The following is an 18286-nucleotide window of genomic DNA, read 5'->3' on the forward strand; positions in this document are numbered from 1 at the left end:
TAAAAACACGGAGGGACAGCCCCTGACCCCCCATACTTGTAATTACTCCTTTGGAGATTTAACTCTAAAGTAACTAGCTTCCAGGGAAACTCTAAGTCTTAAGAAACAAATGCCACATGAATCTTGTTACTGTGTATAGGAAGAATTCCCATCGGATCACCATTTTGCTCAGCAGTAGTAAATACAGCTTGAAAGATATTTCTGGTTTCTTGATTTCTGTACCCAATTGATCTATCACGTGATTTTTTTTCTTAGACTAATGTAGTTTTGCTTACAGAAGAACATACTGACTAAGCACTCCATACATGAATATGTTCCTACTCATGAAGCAACTAGACTACCTGTTTTGAAGTATTTCTGTAATATACTAGTAATCTTAATCTATCCATGATTTTTAGTCTACTAAAACCCAAACAATTCTACCCTATTATTACTCTTCCTGGGGTGAACTATATGAAGCTATCTGAAACATCATGACTTTTTTCAATATTTCATCAGTTAGAGTAATACATGGTTAAGTTTAAAAGGGCTGCATGCAGGGAAAACGGAAATTTGGCAAGGCTTGAACCTTTTGCGAGCTCAACAGGCTTATAATTTCACTCTTGGCTTACTTCCATTCCATGGAAATACTGAGGGATGGAAATAAATTTGCATAGGGTTCAATGACCTAGAAAAAGCAGTATATTCTTTTTGCAGGACCTGACTAACAAGAAAAAGAATAAAGACATTCCAATTTAAACAATACAAAAGAATTTAGCTCTGACAAATGGTTTGTCAGGTAGACACTGAGAAGAATTCCTAAGAAAAGTTTCCATCAGCAGTAGTCACTAGAAACCCAACTCTCCAACTCTTGGCTCGCTTAAAGCAGCATATATTTTGCTTTGAGTAACATGATAAATTTCATGCTAGATCAGGAGAATCAGTCATTTAAAGAATATAATATACACATTTTTTACAAAATCAATCTGCTATTGTCTTTGGAAAGGAAAAGCACTGTATTTCTCATTTCAAGTAATTCCAACTCCTGACTTCCCAGAAAGAGGCAAGTCAACGAATTTTGTCTTAAAACTATAGAGCAGAACAGTACCGAGGTACCCTAGGCCTAAAGCCAGGTTGAAACCATCAAGTCTTCTGTATGTTCCTCCTAAATCTGTCAGCATTGTCACAATTTGACCAGTCAAATAATTTTGTCATATACCTTTGCCATATACAAACTAGATCACAAAAGAAAAAAATTTTTGTTGTACAATTATGCTTACACACCAGTAATTTTTCCAACACAGCTACTGCAAGTAGTGGTCTGTCCCTCCCTCCCCTGCCTATACTGGCAAATATATAGTGTACACATAGCTCTTCATGAGCAAGATTATGAATAACCTTTTCATATAGGCTTCTTAAAAGTCACTGTAAAGCCAGCTCAGATGGATCAGCAAAGACACAAGGAGGGAAACTTAACCCAGGAAAAAAAAACCAACAGCATTGAGGCAAGCCTGGTGTGAGTAAAACCACTTTCACTGTTATGGCATTTTTGCTTAGGGAAACTGTACCAGCAAAAATCAGTGAATACATGTTCATGATTACTAGTGTAGTAATAATCTAAATCAAAGCCAGTTTCAAAACAAACCAGATCTTGCTTACTAATAAATAAACCACAGTAGTGTTCATCCTGTCAAGCAGCTTGAAAACCCCGTTTTGCTTGCTTTTATTCGATAGTGGTGGAGTCTATGTCCTAGTGCTTTATTTAAAAATATGCATAAAGTAAATTCTGTAAAGCTGCAACAGCTCACAGAAATTTTTTATTTCAGTTTTAGGATGAGGTTAGCAGCTAAGAAAACAATTATAATATCCATCATATTAGTCAGCCTCCAGATTGAAACACGAAACTTGGAAAAACAAACAGCACTTCAGTGTGCATCAATTTTAACACTTTTATGCTTGCTTACTTACTTCATTGAAGTGAACATCTTGCATTCCAACATCCTCCATCATTGAAGCTTCTTCATCTATATTAGGTGTGATTACTCTGAAAGCAGTACAACCTTGCCTAAACATCCCTGCCATTGAAAAAGAAAAATAGACAAATTTACTTTTCTGCACCAGGATAAAGTTAGGCCATTTTGTGATGCTGGAAAAGGCAGAAGCAATGTTTAAACATAATTACCACCAAACTGATAAATAAATAAAAAACATATCCATCCTCCCACTGCATGATTAGAATACTAGACCTCACATAACTCTGTAAGTATAAATATGTTTTAAAAAATTAACAGATGTTAATATCTGGACTCTTATCTACCAAAATAAGTAGAGTCTGATTCTTCCTGTTTTATCTTAAATTTGTGTCCAATCTACCCCACCCTGAATCTAAGATCTAATCAAGGTAACTTTTACAGTATTTAATTAAACTGGCATGAAGTCATGCTGGAACTCTGTACAGAAACAGGCCCTGGCATATCAGCTTCCTCAGTCTGAATAACATGAATGGACTGACAGCAACCATACAAAATAATCAAAAGATGCCAAACCAGGTTACTCAGCTGTACATATATGAAGTCAGTCTATAAACAAGACAAAAACCCCAGCAATCTAACTTCCTTTACTGAAATAAGTACTTGGCAAAAATTGGGTTTAGAACATGAAACCTACCACTTTTAGCCATTCTGTTCTGTTCTTTTTTATTATATCAGAATGTTGAATTAAGAAATCAGGATTTTTGGCCAAAACCTGTACTAAGTAAAGCCTCAAGAGCAATCTGTAAATACTACAGAAGCACAACGACTTGCAGATACTTATCTCATAGCGCATTCCTACAAAGATTCTTTCTGCTCAGGTGGCAGCCTGACCTCCGGAGATTTTATTGAATGACTGCCTCAAATCCATGTTTTTGTTTTACTCCCAGAAATATCACAGGTTCAACTCCTTTATATTACTAAGAGGAAATAACTTTGGTATGACAGTAGACAGAAATAGCAGATCACCCGAAGGAATACAACACAGATGATCACTAGTTAGTTGCTATCAGGCTTCCAAGAGGACACAGTAATTCTGACAAGCAACTTAATTTCAGATTTGGTCTCAGAGAAGCTTCTGAAATCACTGGAGCAGAAAGGACAGCCTTCACACTACACAAGTATCTGGCAAGAGGCACAAAAGGAACAGAGAAGAGCCATCTTGTAGACCCCGACTTTATTTCGTTTTGAACTGTCATGCAAAGGCAAAGCTAAAAAGCTGTGAATATGAATTTGTCTGTCTACAAAAAACCCACAACAGCTCAACATAATAACGTTGAGTCTTAACAGATTTCTGAAATTTTCCAGCAGATACCTATTTTTCTTATTAAAAGCCATATAGTATTTTAATTTTCTCAAATCCCTGAATGAGAACTCTTCTAATCCTACAGATAGAAGGTAGTTTTCTACCTTATGCCCCAGGTCATCAGAAACGCACTTTTACAGACACGCTAGCACAGAACACCAAGACAGGTGAAGAATTCTGGGCATTATTATCACTGACTCAGCATCTGAAAATCTGAATGAATTTATTTTGCCTTCTCTGGCAATGCCATATTTCCCTATATGCAGCGAGAGATTAATTGCTGAACAAGAATGTTCACCAATAAGTTTGCTTTAGAAAGGATCTGACTTCAGCTATTAGCAGCTCTGGTGTAAAACTAAAATTTTTACTTTCTTAAAAATTTTACTTTACCTTCAGCTGAAATGCTGCCTCTTAGGTATGCAAGTATACTCTTAAATGTGTGAGTATGCTATCCATTTAGGTGAGAATTTTTTCCTTGGGGAACACTGAAATGCCTACAACTTCTTCAGCAAAACTAATGCTTTTTCTAAACTATAATGAAAAAATATAAATATTAAAGTAAGATTTCAGAATCATACCTTTTCGTGTGAGATATTCTGCAACCAGTGCTGCTACATGGACATAGCACATTGCTGCCTAAAACAGAAATAGTTAACGATCTCATAAATTACAATTATAATGGAACTACTAAAACCAAGGTATATGAGAAGAGCCCTAGCTTGAGATAATGTCTTTAGTTTTCCTTTTTGCTGCTTTGCAGGAGATGTCCTATGACTGGTGTAAGAATTCTCCATCTCATTTATGCAAAAGACTATGCAAGAGCACTTGCTCCTCCTTTACCAGAGCATTGAGTAACACTGACAGCAATATACAATGTGAGAGCAACCACAGATCACAAATTACAAGGTAGGAAAACCATGCTATAATAAAACCAGGCAATTCTCTTTTGGGGATGTATTTTAAGTGTTATGTGAAATAAAAGAGCTATTAATTACTCCGCTCAACATTTGATGCTTCTGCTAACCTGTTTTGTCTGCCTTTTGGCTCCAGACTAAGAAAAATGTAGAAAAAAAAGTAGTGACAAACCGTCTACAAGCAGCAAAAGAAAAAGAGATCTGACCTATGAATAAAATTTGAAAGAATATGGTTGGTGCAGCCTGGAAAACAGAAGAAAGAGGAGGGACAGAGTAATCTTCAAATGCTTGAAATATTTTATGAAATTGACACTGATCCCTTTTCTCCACAGACAGGACAAAAACAAGATACAAGTTTTTTCTTTTAGTAAAAAGGTGTAGGCTTACAGCAAAATGTTATTCTAACTGTAATTATCAATTGAACAATTTACATAGAGGCTGCAGAATCTTAGACAACAGAGGTGAAGGAAAAAGTTTAAGTATCTGTCAGAAGCTTTAATTCATACTTTGTGTGGGGTTGTGCTTGGTGATTTACAGAGGTCCCTATCTAGTTGTACAGCCAAAGACTATGTTTTCAATAAGAAAACACTAAAAACAGACCTAAAAAAACCCACCTTGTGTTCCGAGAAAGGTGAAGTTGTTTCCTTCAAAATAAGGAAAAAAAAAAAATCTAACAACAGAGCATCGCATATGCCTTCTGTGTTGCTACCATATCAAAGAAAAGAATTCTAGTACTAGATGCCCCATCACTGGAAGTGTTCAAGGCCAGGTTGCTTTGATACTTGTTTAAATGATGCCAAGATTAACTCACATGCTTATGAAACAACTTGATATCATGCAACACTATGTTTTCAGATGGAACAAACTACCAGAGACAGAAAAATTCATTCTGTATGTTGATAAAATATTTAGATCAAGATATATAAAAATGCTCACTCCCAACTCTCCTTTTTGCTAGCAGTAAATACTTTAACAGCACAGTGAAATTAGATAGCTTTCTTTTTTTGAAACAAAAAAATTGGGATTTGTCAATTTTAAGAACATTAGGAGTTTCTATTAAGCAGTCTGGAATACAGTCAAGCTAATTCTATAAAGGCAACTGAAGAGGAATTCAAGGAGTGTCTTTAAGTGTTTTAGCAACTGATAACAAAGATATTTTTAAGTATAAGGTCTGTGTCTTCCATGGCTTGCATTGAGCATTTCTGGATTAGTAGTGTGTCAGCTATGGTAGTTAAACAAACACCTTACATTAGTAATCAGAAATTACACACATTTGGTAGGACAAAAACTTCTCAGTCATTCAAACTAATGCACTAACAATTCAAAATTTATTAAAAATGCTTATTATATTACACACTGACAACTACAATTAGCACCTTGCATTTCAAGAAAGACAAGCTTTAGCTTATCACAAAACTAAAACTAGTTTGATTTTTTTTCTCTTACCTCTGAAAGATCTCCATTTTTAACATGGATCCTTGCCATGCTGTCTAACCATGTCTTCCTTAATTCAGGTGTACTAGCGTAAGATTTTGCCAAACTGTACTGGAGGTCTACAAGCATTTCTGGATCATTCTCATGCTCCTTCATCTGAGCTGTAGCCATCAGTACTGTACGAATTCGTTTTGTTAAATCCTTAACATCAGAAGGGAATGTAGTGTGCTAAAACATAGAAAAGTGAGGTTAACAACTATCTTTTTCTACTCTTCACATAATAAAAAGTTGACACATGATTGCAAAAGATGCTATGAAAGAGTTTTCAAACATCATTCTACAGTATGAAAGAATAATAAATACAGACCTTTATAATTCTGTCATTATTGGCACAATTATTGATGATGGAAAGAGACTGCTGAAATCTAGTTCCTCCAATTCCAACAACATCAGCAATTAACTGGCTTACTGAAATAATAACCTTGACAGAAACAAATGTCTTGTTAGTGCATATTTCATGAAATACCCTTGAAATGTACCTATGAAACAGTTACAAAAGAAATTTTTTTTTTCTTAATTGAAAGATTACTCCCTTAAGTAAAATTGTATTTCATTTTTTCCCCCAGTTACTTGTATAGTAACACTGGCAAGAAAAAATAGGCTTGTGTAAATTTAATGCACACTCATCCTCTGCTCTAAAGACTGACTGCAAGGTGAACTAGTCAGAGGTCATAGAACTAGTAAATTATTACTCCCAGCTTTGTCAGAACACACTGTTTTCTATGTATTTGTTTTATTTTAGACTTTTACATGCTTGCAGCTGCACTTTTCCTTCTTCATACACAAGAGGGTATAGTACTTCAAAACAGAACATTTCCTACCAATGAACAAAAAATATTTCCTACGAAACACAGGGCCATCCAATTGTTTCCAAGTATTTCCTTGTACTGAACAATTTTATTGCCATTTTCTTACTCTTAGAATAGTACCAGCCTTACTTGAACCCAAAATAATTCCTTTTCTTTATCTGACAGGGCTTTGCATACTGGTATGCAACCGTGCACCTACAAATACAATATTTAAAAAATGAAGAATAAAGAAAGTATACTAACTTGCAGATGTGTCCTAACAAAAGACTTCTTCCCTGTGTAATCAAAATTATTTCTCATTAAGAAGTAAAGTAACTGTGAAGCCTCAGTACGAATTGAACTCAGTTTGGAATTACAATACTTCAGAATTTCATAACACAGTGCAGAACACATATCAGCTCTACCTTCATAAAACGTAGATGGAAACTGGGGAAAAAGTAGAAAAGAAAGTAGTTATTTGTTAAAACTAGTTTGAGTTCTTGATAAAACAAGCACGTCAAGAAAAACACAAATATATTAATATTCCCAAACTGGAAAATACAGACAGTTATGTTGGAAGAAGGGTTCGCCGGAGTCAAGACGACGCTCAATATGAGTTATGCATCTTGCTCAACTTTATTAGTTTCTAACACTACTTATATAGAACCGATACACATGCATATTCGTAAAGCAGAAATATAATTGGGTAGTAGTCTCTAAACATGCGCGGTTCTCACACCCCTAATTACCATGACTAAAATAAGCATTCTATCCATGTAGCTAATTGTGTTGCTGTGCTTCAGCCTTGTAGTTTGTTACTCCCTATTTTCCCATACCGGTCCTTATCTCTCTTGGCCCTGCACCTGCTTTCCCAGCAGCTGTAGCTTGTTACAGCCACAGCCTGTTGGCACAGCATAATTACTTGGTCTCAGGATTCAAGAATAGCTCAAGGCTACCTTTCTTGTTAACTTCAGCACAGCAACTTCAGTACAATTCTGATTACAGGCCTATTCTAATACCAGGCCTGGACTGTGCAGATCTTCAGAGATTCTAAGGCCATGCTTCTGCAGCCATTCTTCTACACAGTTATAGTAGTTCAAGACACAAACCAATTTTTACAGCAATTCAAAACACAAATATTCCACACTGTTGGGATTAGATCAGTCCTTATTAATCAATTTTAATTTGGGATTTCAGTTCTTATATTTTTACATAATATACTGTTAACTAAAGAACTAGATGAGTACTTGAAGATCATTTTTAAACTTCTTACCTTAAAAATAAGTGCCCTTAAAGCAATGAAGACATTTTTCAATGCTATTTCAGACTGATTCTTTTGAAGGAAGCAGAGGTATACATCAAATACTTTCTTCATCAGTGGATTATGTCCATGATCAGTCAGTAGTTGATTCTTTAAATCGATAGCAAAAATTTAGTTTTGTACAGTCATACATTTATACTGTTCTAAGAACACACACAGATCACGCAAAAGCCAGAAATCAAAAGAAATACAATCTGCACAGCATTACCAACATGTTTAATAATAAATAATAATCTGAATTTTAATTAGGTATGTATAACATTTCATTAATCTTGCTTTTAGCCAAAGTGTTGGCTTCTGAATAGACTTATAGGACACAACTGTATTTAACAGCTTTGATTAAATTAATTAGTATTAACAGTTCTTTGAGAGGCACACTCAAAGTATTAACACATTTTGCTCACACTGGCTTTAGCAGCTCAGACAGTGGAATTTTCCCATAGCAGTACCTCCTACTACAATGCTCTCAAAAAACCTCCTCCCAAAACAAACCCTCACCCACTAACCATCTTTCGTTACTGTCCTAGAACTGAAACTGAAAGGGCTCTTAAGGACAAAGATATTAGTTACTTTTCAGAGTTTTATCTGCATTGATATTCCAAAGCTCATTCTGAGGCATGCAATACACAGGGTTGCTCTTGATTTCTGTATCACCAACAGCTCCCTTCCATCCAAACTTTTTTTTTTTTTTAATCTGGTCTCCTCCAATTTCTCTAGCAGAAGTAACGACTGTACATCTACTTTTAACAGTTCATATTGCTTCTGGTTTTCTCTGGGGATGTTTTCTCCCTTTGTCCACTGAGCATATGCATTAGGTTCCTATGGGACTCTAGGATGAAACAATGAGGTCTCTCTTTTTACAAAACACTAAAATAGGGACTGCTCAACCTTGTCCAGGGAGTCCAGAGCTGAGAGGACCATGTCAGGTATTGCTCCCTCTGACTCCATTGGCCCTTCAACACAATTCTATAGGGCCTTGCACCTTCTGCAACTCCCCTCCGCTTGCCCCACTCTTGTCATTACTGTATATAGGCATCTAAACAGTATGCTGCACGGCAGCTCCATCACCATCTCAAGTAAGTTTTAAGGTAATACTAACCCAAATAATCTACTTCAACATTTTTTTTAAAAAGATACTTGAGGCTCAGCATAGACCTAAGATCTTGTAGCATGCCTTAAGCTCTCTCAAACATGGAAGAGATGTCTAACTACAGATGTCTCCTTTTCTATTCATGGAGACGCAGAAGGAATTCTTCAGGCTAAAGAATTTCAGCATAATCCTAGGTATTTTGGGTGTTTCTCAGTATTAAAAAATTGAAGGAGGCAGTCCTCCATTAGAAGCCATTCTGATAATGTGACCTGCAGACCAGAACTCAGCCTGGTTTTAAGCTGTGTGGATTAATAGATTCAAATGCTTGCAGGAGACCAAAGATCTCCAAATGCTGTCCAGTGAAGCCACAGGCAGGCCATTTTAGAGGCAGTCAGACATAAATAGTTCGACATAAGCCAGTCAAGCCTGTTTGGTCACAAGATGAAGTTTTCTCTCTTGGACCAGTATACAGATCTCTGTAGATGACCCAAAACTAAATACCTAACTAAGTTCTAAAAGATGGTAAGGCTCACTACTTCCAGATTTATAGAAAAATAATGAAATATTGTCTTACAAACCCCTGTCCTTATGAGGAAATTGATATAATATCCTTTCTTCAGATGTCCCAACATCAGAGGTAGGCAGTTCACTAAAACCACCTAGAGTAGTAGGAATTCACACAAGATCATTTAAAATTCTACCAAGAAGCAGACATAACTTGTGACACAGCCTGTAGTGACGGGACAAGGGGCAACAGTTTTATACCGAGGGTAGGTTTGGATTGGACATAAGGAGAAATTTTCTTTACAATGAGGGTGGTGAGACACCGAAACAGGTTGCCCATGGAAACTGTAGATGCCCCACCACTGGAATTTTTCAAGGGCAGGTTGGATGGGGCTTTGAGGCAACCTGATCTGAAGATGTCCCTGCCCATGGCAGGGGTTTGGACTAGGCAACCTTTCAAGGTTCCTTCCAACCAAAACTCTCCTATGATTCTACAGTTTTATGTATTTTAGTGCAGTTGATTGAATACAAGCTCCCGGTTCTCCTGTTTTGTTTGGATCTTGCAGACTATTCCAGTATACTCTTACCTACTTCCTCAACATAATACATACAGATAACCTTGAAGAACTATCGTTCCAAGCATGACGGGCAGCTGATAACTAAAAGATTAGTGTTCATTCTTCTTTAAATCTTTAAAACTAGGTATCTTCATTTTCTATTCTGTCATGAAGTCGTGGACAGAACTGGTTCTAAACTCTTAATTAAATTCCTAATAAAAGGACTCATTATAAATAAGCTCATGTTTTCATAACTGAAGACACTAAATCTGAATCTTCAAGCAAGGATCTGGATACATTGCTCTGAATAAGAGAAGCAGCCAGCCAGACCTATCATCTCTCCTTTTTATAGCTTTACCTTTAATGTCTGGAAAAACTAAAAAACAAAACAAAAAAAAACAAAACAACAAAAACAGGAGGGGTATGCAAGTGGGCATGCTGTAAAAAGATTCCACAGGAGAGCTACAGTAACTGATACAACTAAAAAGAAGTCTTATTAGTGAAGAAATTTAAATAAAGTTACAGAAAAGGAACACACACAAATTACTGTTAATTAACTGAGACTTAAGCAGCCACCAAATTCAATATATAAGTCTGATAGTGTCCAGCTATGACTTATGGTTTTGCCACACAATAGCTTTATCACCCCACACGGTCTTTCTAAAAGAGTTTTACCACTAATATTTGGTAGACATTGAAGTTTCTTTAGGTATTTTTAGGAAGTTAGGATGAGGAGGCACTCTTCCCACGGATTACTGCTGATCAGTAAGAAGTCTGTGTCCAATGTGTAACTAAGGCAAAGCATTCTGCTGCAAAAGGTTATCAGCTTTTACATGAAGTAATAATGAAATACAGTGCTAGAAATGCTAAAACCACAATGCTATGTTACTAAACTATAAAATATAAATATAATTCTAAAATATTTTTTCTGAAAGATAATTATGGGAGATATTAACACCAAGTCAAGAACAAACCTTAAAAGCCATTGTGAATAATGACAGAGTATCCAGAATCGTAAGGCAAACTTCAGTGGCAATATTTGCTTCAAGTAAAGACTGGTGAAGAACATCTGCATCTGAATGGCCATAGCCTACAGAAATTCCAAATGAAGTGTAAGTGCTGGGTATGCTCATTTAAACGTTTCTTTTTTCAAAAGACTTGTTGAAGTAGGAAAAGATTAACAAGCAAAAAGCCTAACAGAAGTTAGTATTCAATACAGAAAAGGAATTCATATGCATTTAAATATTTTTCAGATACGTGCATGTAATTATTCTATCATAATTTGCTCAAGATCACAAAATACATTAAGTATGAATATCAACAACAGAAGCATTAAACAGCAGTTAAAACATAAATGTCTGATGTTTCATATATGTGTATGTATACAGAGGTATACATATATAAACGTACAGAATTATATATATTTACACATATATTCTTAAAATAAGTACCGCAGGAGGGAGTTACAGCTGAAAATATGTATTGGTAATTTAGCAATGTTATAATGATCTCAAAGTCAATAATAAATCAACCATTATAAAAATACAAAATGCTAAGAGTTGAAGGAATACAATCATGAGAATTCAGCTGCTTTTAAGTACAAGTAATTAATTCCGCTCTGTAGCAATATCATGCAATTACTCCATATAATAATAATTATTAATAAAAATATTTCATTGCTTCTAGCTCCATACTGTATTTAAATAATTTTTAAAACATATCCCACTTCAGCACTGGTTGTAGTATGTTGTTTATGTTTCCTAACATTGATTTTTTAAGAACCAGATTGACAAATGTGCCCTGGTTGCTTTTTAAAAGTTTAGCCTGCATCACGTTTATGTGTTAGATTTACAGTCAACTTAGCATCGCTAAATCAATGACAACCATGACAAACATGTTGAGACCAAGAAAAATCAGAAGAAATGACATGTTCTTTTATAATGACATCTGGCCACTTCCTTCCACACCTTCTTGATTCCCTGGCTGAACTACGTATGCATACCTATAACCACTATTTTCTTTGGATTTATACATTTTTTTCTGTCAGGAAATATACACCTTTTTCCTATCATCTTTTGCATTCTCTTTGACTCCACCTCTTCCTACTCCCATGTATTTTCTTTGTGATTTAAATCCAACCACCTCCTTCACCTCTGTAATGATGGAAAGGAAAAATTGGCATTTAGAAGCAGTCTTAACACAACAGCTGTTTGCCAAATAGTTTACTTTTAGTAAAAGTGTTCTCTTCCTTAAAGAAGTTTAAAGTAAAATCCTTTTTCATAGCAAACACCTTTGGGTGACCAGAAACCCTTAAGTTAGCCTGCGGTTTTGGTAATGTTGAAGATACCAGAGAGGATGACTATTTTGAGAACTGCATTGAGGACAGGGGAATTATTCTTTAAAGTAGTAATTTGTTTGCTCTTCTGGTTCAGAAGAAAGGTACAAGGTTTATTGTAAATATTAAGTAAAAACTGTAGTCAACGGAGAGGATTCCAAAGAGTTCAAATGCTGTTCTTCACATAAATAATTTAGAAGAAACATATAAACAGGTTGATCACTCCACATTATTACTAGAGACAGAAGTTTTGGGCAGGATGTAAAAAAGGAACACTCAATTTGGTTGAGTTAAAAGACTGTGTTTGCACTGCTTTCTCCATACACATGCCAAAAACTATCCTTGTTTCAATTTGCTATTGTTTTAGAGAAGCTAATATTGTATTCTTCATGTATAACTAACACACCGGATTCTATTTTTCACACGTAACTTAAAAGGAAACTATGGAACTACAATTACCACATACAATATAGACATCTACCTGGGTATGCCCATGAACATGCGCCCATACCATCACACTACTGCAGAGTAACTGCATTTAAAACCATCTAAGAACACTAAAAATGGGATAATCTCTAACAACTTTGGGCTTGACAATGATCACATACTGCTATTGCAGATCACAGTGTATCTCTAGTATTTCAGTATGTTTGCATGTCACTGTTCTAGTGAGCATCCTCCTCCAGCCCCAACAATAGAAATACAAATTGACATTCTTGGAGTTTGTATTGAGATGCTTTAGACATTCAAACAAAAGGCCTAATTTGTTACATACTTAAGCACAAAACTACACTAAAATTTCTCAGAGATGTGAAATATCACACCATTACTTCAGTACTATTCCTTGCTTAAATGATTAGAAAGGAAGAAATTAAGTTTATAATTTACATTTATAGGCAACTACCTTGCCAAAGAATCATGATTTTAGGAACCAGTAAAGCAACTAATTCCACCAGATACGTCCTTCCTGTCTGCATCCCATACAGGATACGTACAATATTCATCCAAGTTCTGAAAAGTACGTTGGATACAAGATACAGGCAGACTGACAACTAAACAAAAAGTTAGACCACAACAAGACCAAAAATATAAAAACGAATTTCACATTTGACATGGCTTTTACAGCAACATATTTTCACTTTGTAAAACCTTGGTCAATACAAGGTGCAACATCCTGATATTCATTAAACATCCAACATTAAAAAAACTATTATCACTTTATGCCAAGTTAGCTGAACGAGACACCTTCCTTCATGATTTCCTTCAGATGGAAAAGAACAGAAAGTTTCTTTTTACATAAGCATGCATTTACTAAAATCTTTCAGCTCACTGTTTCCTAAAAATCAGTAAACTTTGCCAAGTTTGGGATGCATGAAATTTCTTTGTACAAGGCCCAGAAACAGCCATGTTATTTATTTCCCAGAAATTAGAAAAAAAAAAATTAAAAAAAAAAAAAATCAGTGTTTACCTACAAAGTATTTTACCTTACTGAATGTATAGTCACATAGTGTAAAAGCTTTTGTGCATCAAAAAACATCCATGAATTATTACAATACAGCAGTAGCAGACTGATTACAAGAAAAAAAAGTACTAATTTGCACACCTATATGGTTTTCTGACATTTTTAAAACCAAAAGAACTGCATTTCTCCTATTTAAACAGGCATGAGAATACATTTATAAACAGAGGTTTGGTGGGATTTAATTTTTCTTTTTTTCAGTTTTCCTCTAGACTATGTGGTAAGTCTTGTGCAATTATACTAACTGCTGCTCTATATTACAAGTAATGAGCTAAAAGATTTTAAGAGACAGTTAGATATGCTTTGGGAAATAGAAGGATGAACAGAGTGACCAAACAGTTAAATAATTGCTTTACTGCACACAATTCTTTTCAGTATCAGTGTTGAATTTTACTGGATTAGTCAGCCAGTTTCACTGTTTTTTAAAGCTGAAAATTGAAAAATGGTGCTTCAGAATACTTTACATACAGTATATTTTGCAATTTAAGAGCAGCATGTTTAAAAAGATAGGCCACAAGCAGATTTAGTTTTCAATACAGCAGTCTTATACAAGCTGACTTCAACCTGATTAAATCTTACCATTGTCTACAGAAATTCCAAGAATACTTGATATCTTTCTCACACTGAAAACAGAAAAATCACTTCATTATTGGACGCTTTTTCACTTCCAGACAAACCAAATCATGGGATTCACAATCTTGGTAGAAATTCTAAGAAACTTATTTCTCCTTAGAGGATGTCAAAACATGGAGATACGGTCAGAGCACATATATTTACTTTTAGACCTATCATTTGCAAGACCAAGTGGGGGGGAAGGGGAAATGAAGCTTAATAAAGCAAATGGAAAAAATACGTAATTTTTTTAACAATGTGCAGCACAAAGTTGAGGTGCGTATAATTAAAAAGCATTAAAATACAATTTTAAAATACACTGTGGTTAACCATGCTCCATGTTATGGCATCAGCCAGCATTGATTGTTCTGTTATAGAGCAGGGAACAGATCATTGACTGATTCCAGCTATGCGTTTGACCTAGAACAATAAAAGTCATTGAAATGCACTGGTGTGGCTCTGGGACCTGTCTCTGGTGTTGTGGTACTGGTTGAAGATGACAAATGTTATCATGTCATGAGACTTACTGTGGTTAAAAGTGAGAGAGTTATCCAGGCTGCTCAGCTGCTGCAATCTGGCATGCATCATTCCTGTTCTGTTACGGGAAACAGGCAATGTCTGAGATTTTCGATCATGAACTATGGATCCCAACCCCTCCTGGTTCCTGCAAGATGGGTGAAATGGGATAGAAGCAAAAGTTAGACATGTCAAACTGCAGCAAGACAGGAAGTGTTAGTTAAGCACGAGAAGTTTTACAGAAAGAATTATAATGCAACCTATTTAATGTTTTATTTATAAAACAAAAATAGGTAGCTTAAAAAAAAGCACCACAGCAAACTCTTTCTTAAAACCTCAAAGCACGAAAGCAAAAGCACACAAGCAGTTGCTCTTGAAGCACTAAGTTTACTTCAGAGCTTTTGAAAACATATTTGAGAACATAAATATTCTGAAAATATTCAGAACCCAAAACCAAATCCTCTATTTTGATTGTAAAAATTTTAGAAAAAAGTTAGAAGGACACACAGTGGTAAAATTAGAAAGCACACATGCAACAGGAGAGCAGGAATTAACTGAGGTATTATCATGTACATCTTACCCAAGCAGGAAGGGAGAAGAGCCATATGCTTTGTTAAACTTGCAGCAATCAAGTGAAGAAAACAGAAAAGTGATCTGTGTTAGCTATCAGTACAGGCTAACTTCCTATTGTGTACCACCACCAGAGCTGATGAAAAATGAAAACCAGTGCTTGAATTACAGAATACCCTGTTCCCTTTCATTCTCTGTCATTTGTGTATTTTAAGAGTACGTGCATTGACCATGATACGCTTCAGTGTAATGACAAAGTGAAAGACTAAAAAGCTACACTTACTGGGAAAATCCAGTACCTCTGCAGAACACCAGATGATTTCTATAGCTTAACATTTTTAGTGTTAAAATGCAGTACAGACTACACAATCAGTAAACAAAAAGTAAGAGTGGTAGTCTTCTCTACAAACTAGTTTAACAAATTAGCTCGAAGAATTTTTACAAAAAGCCTGAAAATTACAGACTCTTGTAAATCCAGAGTTCCAAGTACATTTAAACACAAAGGTTACAATAGCCAGATTTTTTTTTTGGCCTTTTTTTTTTTTTTTTTTTTTTTTTTTAAGGTATGTGAACAGAGATGAGATTTATTTCCAAAAAATCTCCAAGGACAAAGTTTGTTGTTTGCAGAAAGAGATTCACATACCATTAAATCTAAATTAAAAACAAAACCTTTAACATTGTAGTTAGAATGCTTTACCACCCAAAGTCAGCAAAAACTTTCTCACCGAGCTCAAGAGGGCCAGTATCTCAACGCCACAAGTTTAATTATAACAGTATTATCATGCCAACCACAGCATAAGGTCTAAACGAGTTGCTATATCTCATTTCATTAAAAAAATACTTTGCATTAAAAAACCCATTAATGCAAAGATGTTAAAATAATTTAGTACATGTTTTTGACTCCCACAGATTTTCTCCTAAACAGGCTTCAATGGGATCCTACAGGTATCTAACAGTAAGTACTTCAGACTTCAAACTGAGAAACAGCAGCATTGGAATGTTCACTACTCACCTTTCAGTAAAAACACTATATATAAAATTTCTAAAAGATTTCAATGGACATGGTTTTACGGCCAAGTGAGTAAACAAAACAATTAAATCATAAAATTTCTTCCCCAAAACCACAATTTCCAGGAAAAAATGCTGTAAAAGATAGCATTTAAGGGGTAGATTTTACAGTAACTGATAATAAACACAAGATGCACAATAACAGATACCAGACTTTCAGACAGGATACAGATTTGATAATACAAGAGCCAGTGACTTACTTCAAACTGTTATGTATCATTTCACAATAACTCTTCTACTCATGCAGTTTATTTGTAATAGAGATTCAAGGCTTATTGTACACACTATTAGTGAACAAGACAAGAATTTGAATTCCACACAGTACCTGGCTATGTATCGTTTTCCCATGTACTGGAACTGATGCAAGCATACTCTGCAGAGAACACATAAGTCAGAGAAGCAACACTTAAAACAATCTCTTCTAGATTTATGTACATCAGAATTATTCAACTATTATTTTTTTAACTTTAAACTCTTCGGTCATAAAACTTCTTTATTTCTTTATTTCTCCCACTCCCTTCCAGTCCCCAAGCCAAGAAAAGGTAAACATGTCTCTTCTGAAATCAGTCATGGATGGTTGTTGTTTTAGGCAAGTCTGGATTAACAACAAAAGGTACATAAGGCTGCCTCCAGAGCACACCTATCCCAATGGTCTGAATCAAAACAGCTAGTGCGAGCCCAACAGTCACACGGCAGAAGAGCCAAACGGCAAAAAAAACCAAAGCACCTTAGAAAACTGTAAACAGTGAGTTCAAATGCTTCATTTTGTATAGATTTTTACTATTTATAAAGGAGAAATGTTTAGAGTTCTTTAAAGTGTAAATTCAAACTGAAAGTCGATTTTCAGGCTTCCTCTTCCATGTGCCAGCTGTGAATGAGGGAGAAGACTGGGAAATAGTCTCTTCAACTCAGCTCCATTTTGTACTCAGACTTAAGTAGATTAGCCATCTCCAAACTGTGGAGTCAGAATGGTGTTTGCCTCTACCAAACTTTTGACTACATGCAAACTAACTGCAATTCCCCTTTCTGATATCTTCTTGTCTTTTTTAGATTCTTAGTTTTTCTGAAAAAGTTCTTTGCATGGCAAGTACCTACCTACCAGAAACACTATCTTACTGATGTAATGAGAAACTACCATAATGACCTGTATTAATAAAAATCATCATTGATACGAACGTTTTTTGCATTGGCAAAATACTCCTAGAATTAGAAGAGATGGATTTCATAAACCTTGTTCCTGTTCCAGTTTAAGGAACTGTGGTATCATCCACTGCAAGATGGAAATTTTCTTCTGTATTCTATATACTGCTATCGTGATGTAAATCATCTTTGATAATTTGTAATTTGAGATTACTGATTTGATCACAAACCAATCCTATCCAGTTCTTAAATAAGAAATATCTAATGGCAAAATACTGTTCACCACTGAATCTGTACAGTTTATGCCTCAGGCTTCAGAAAGTCTATTAAGTAGGCTCACTTACTTCGTCAGTTCTGTGTCTGATACAATCAATATCATGCCAGATGTAGTCACATGATGAATTAAAACACTATCTACAATATATTCCTAAAACAGACCTTGAGTAGCACATTCTACTACACAATTAACAACTGATACTACATTGATTGAGCCCCTACTACAAAGGAAAGCAGTCTAGTGAAACAAGTAAGGCAAGCAGAAAG

At 35.3% G+C, this 18286-nt stretch overlaps 1 protein-coding gene across 13 annotated transcripts in view; it reads right to left on the bottom strand.

Moving 5' to 3' along the window:
• The window catches only part of DOCK9 (dedicator of cytokinesis 9), a 128813-nt gene that overhangs the window by 15220 nt on the left and 95307 nt on the right, over positions 1–18286 (bottom strand). For 6 of the 13 annotated variants that reach the window (XM_056328221.1, XM_056328223.1, XM_056328218.1 and 3 more), the window contains exons 37-45: positions 16929–16976; positions 14977–15113; positions 10958–11073; positions 7785–7922; positions 6776–6958; positions 6031–6144; positions 5676–5891; positions 3894–3951; positions 1948–2054 (exon numbers count right to left, since the gene is read on the bottom strand). In XM_056328221.1, coding sequence (XP_056184196.1) covers positions 1948–2054; positions 3894–3951; positions 5676–5891; positions 6031–6144; positions 6776–6958; positions 7785–7922; positions 10958–11073; positions 14977–15113; positions 16929–16976 — 1117 coding nt within the window. Of the gene's footprint in view, positions 1–1947; positions 2055–3893; positions 3952–5675; positions 5892–6030; positions 6145–6775; positions 6959–7784; positions 7923–10957; positions 11074–14416; positions 14461–14976; positions 15114–16928; positions 16977–18286 lie in introns of all 13 variants that reach the window. The other 7 variants (XM_056328229.1, XM_056328225.1, XM_056328230.1 and 4 more) reach the window with 2 other exon arrangements.

The sequence above is a fragment of the Falco biarmicus genome, chromosome 2 (assembly GCF_023638135.1).
Source record: "Falco biarmicus isolate bFalBia1 chromosome 2, bFalBia1.pri, whole genome shotgun sequence".
NCBI classification, from domain to species: domain Eukaryota; kingdom Metazoa; phylum Chordata; class Aves; order Falconiformes; family Falconidae; genus Falco; species Falco biarmicus.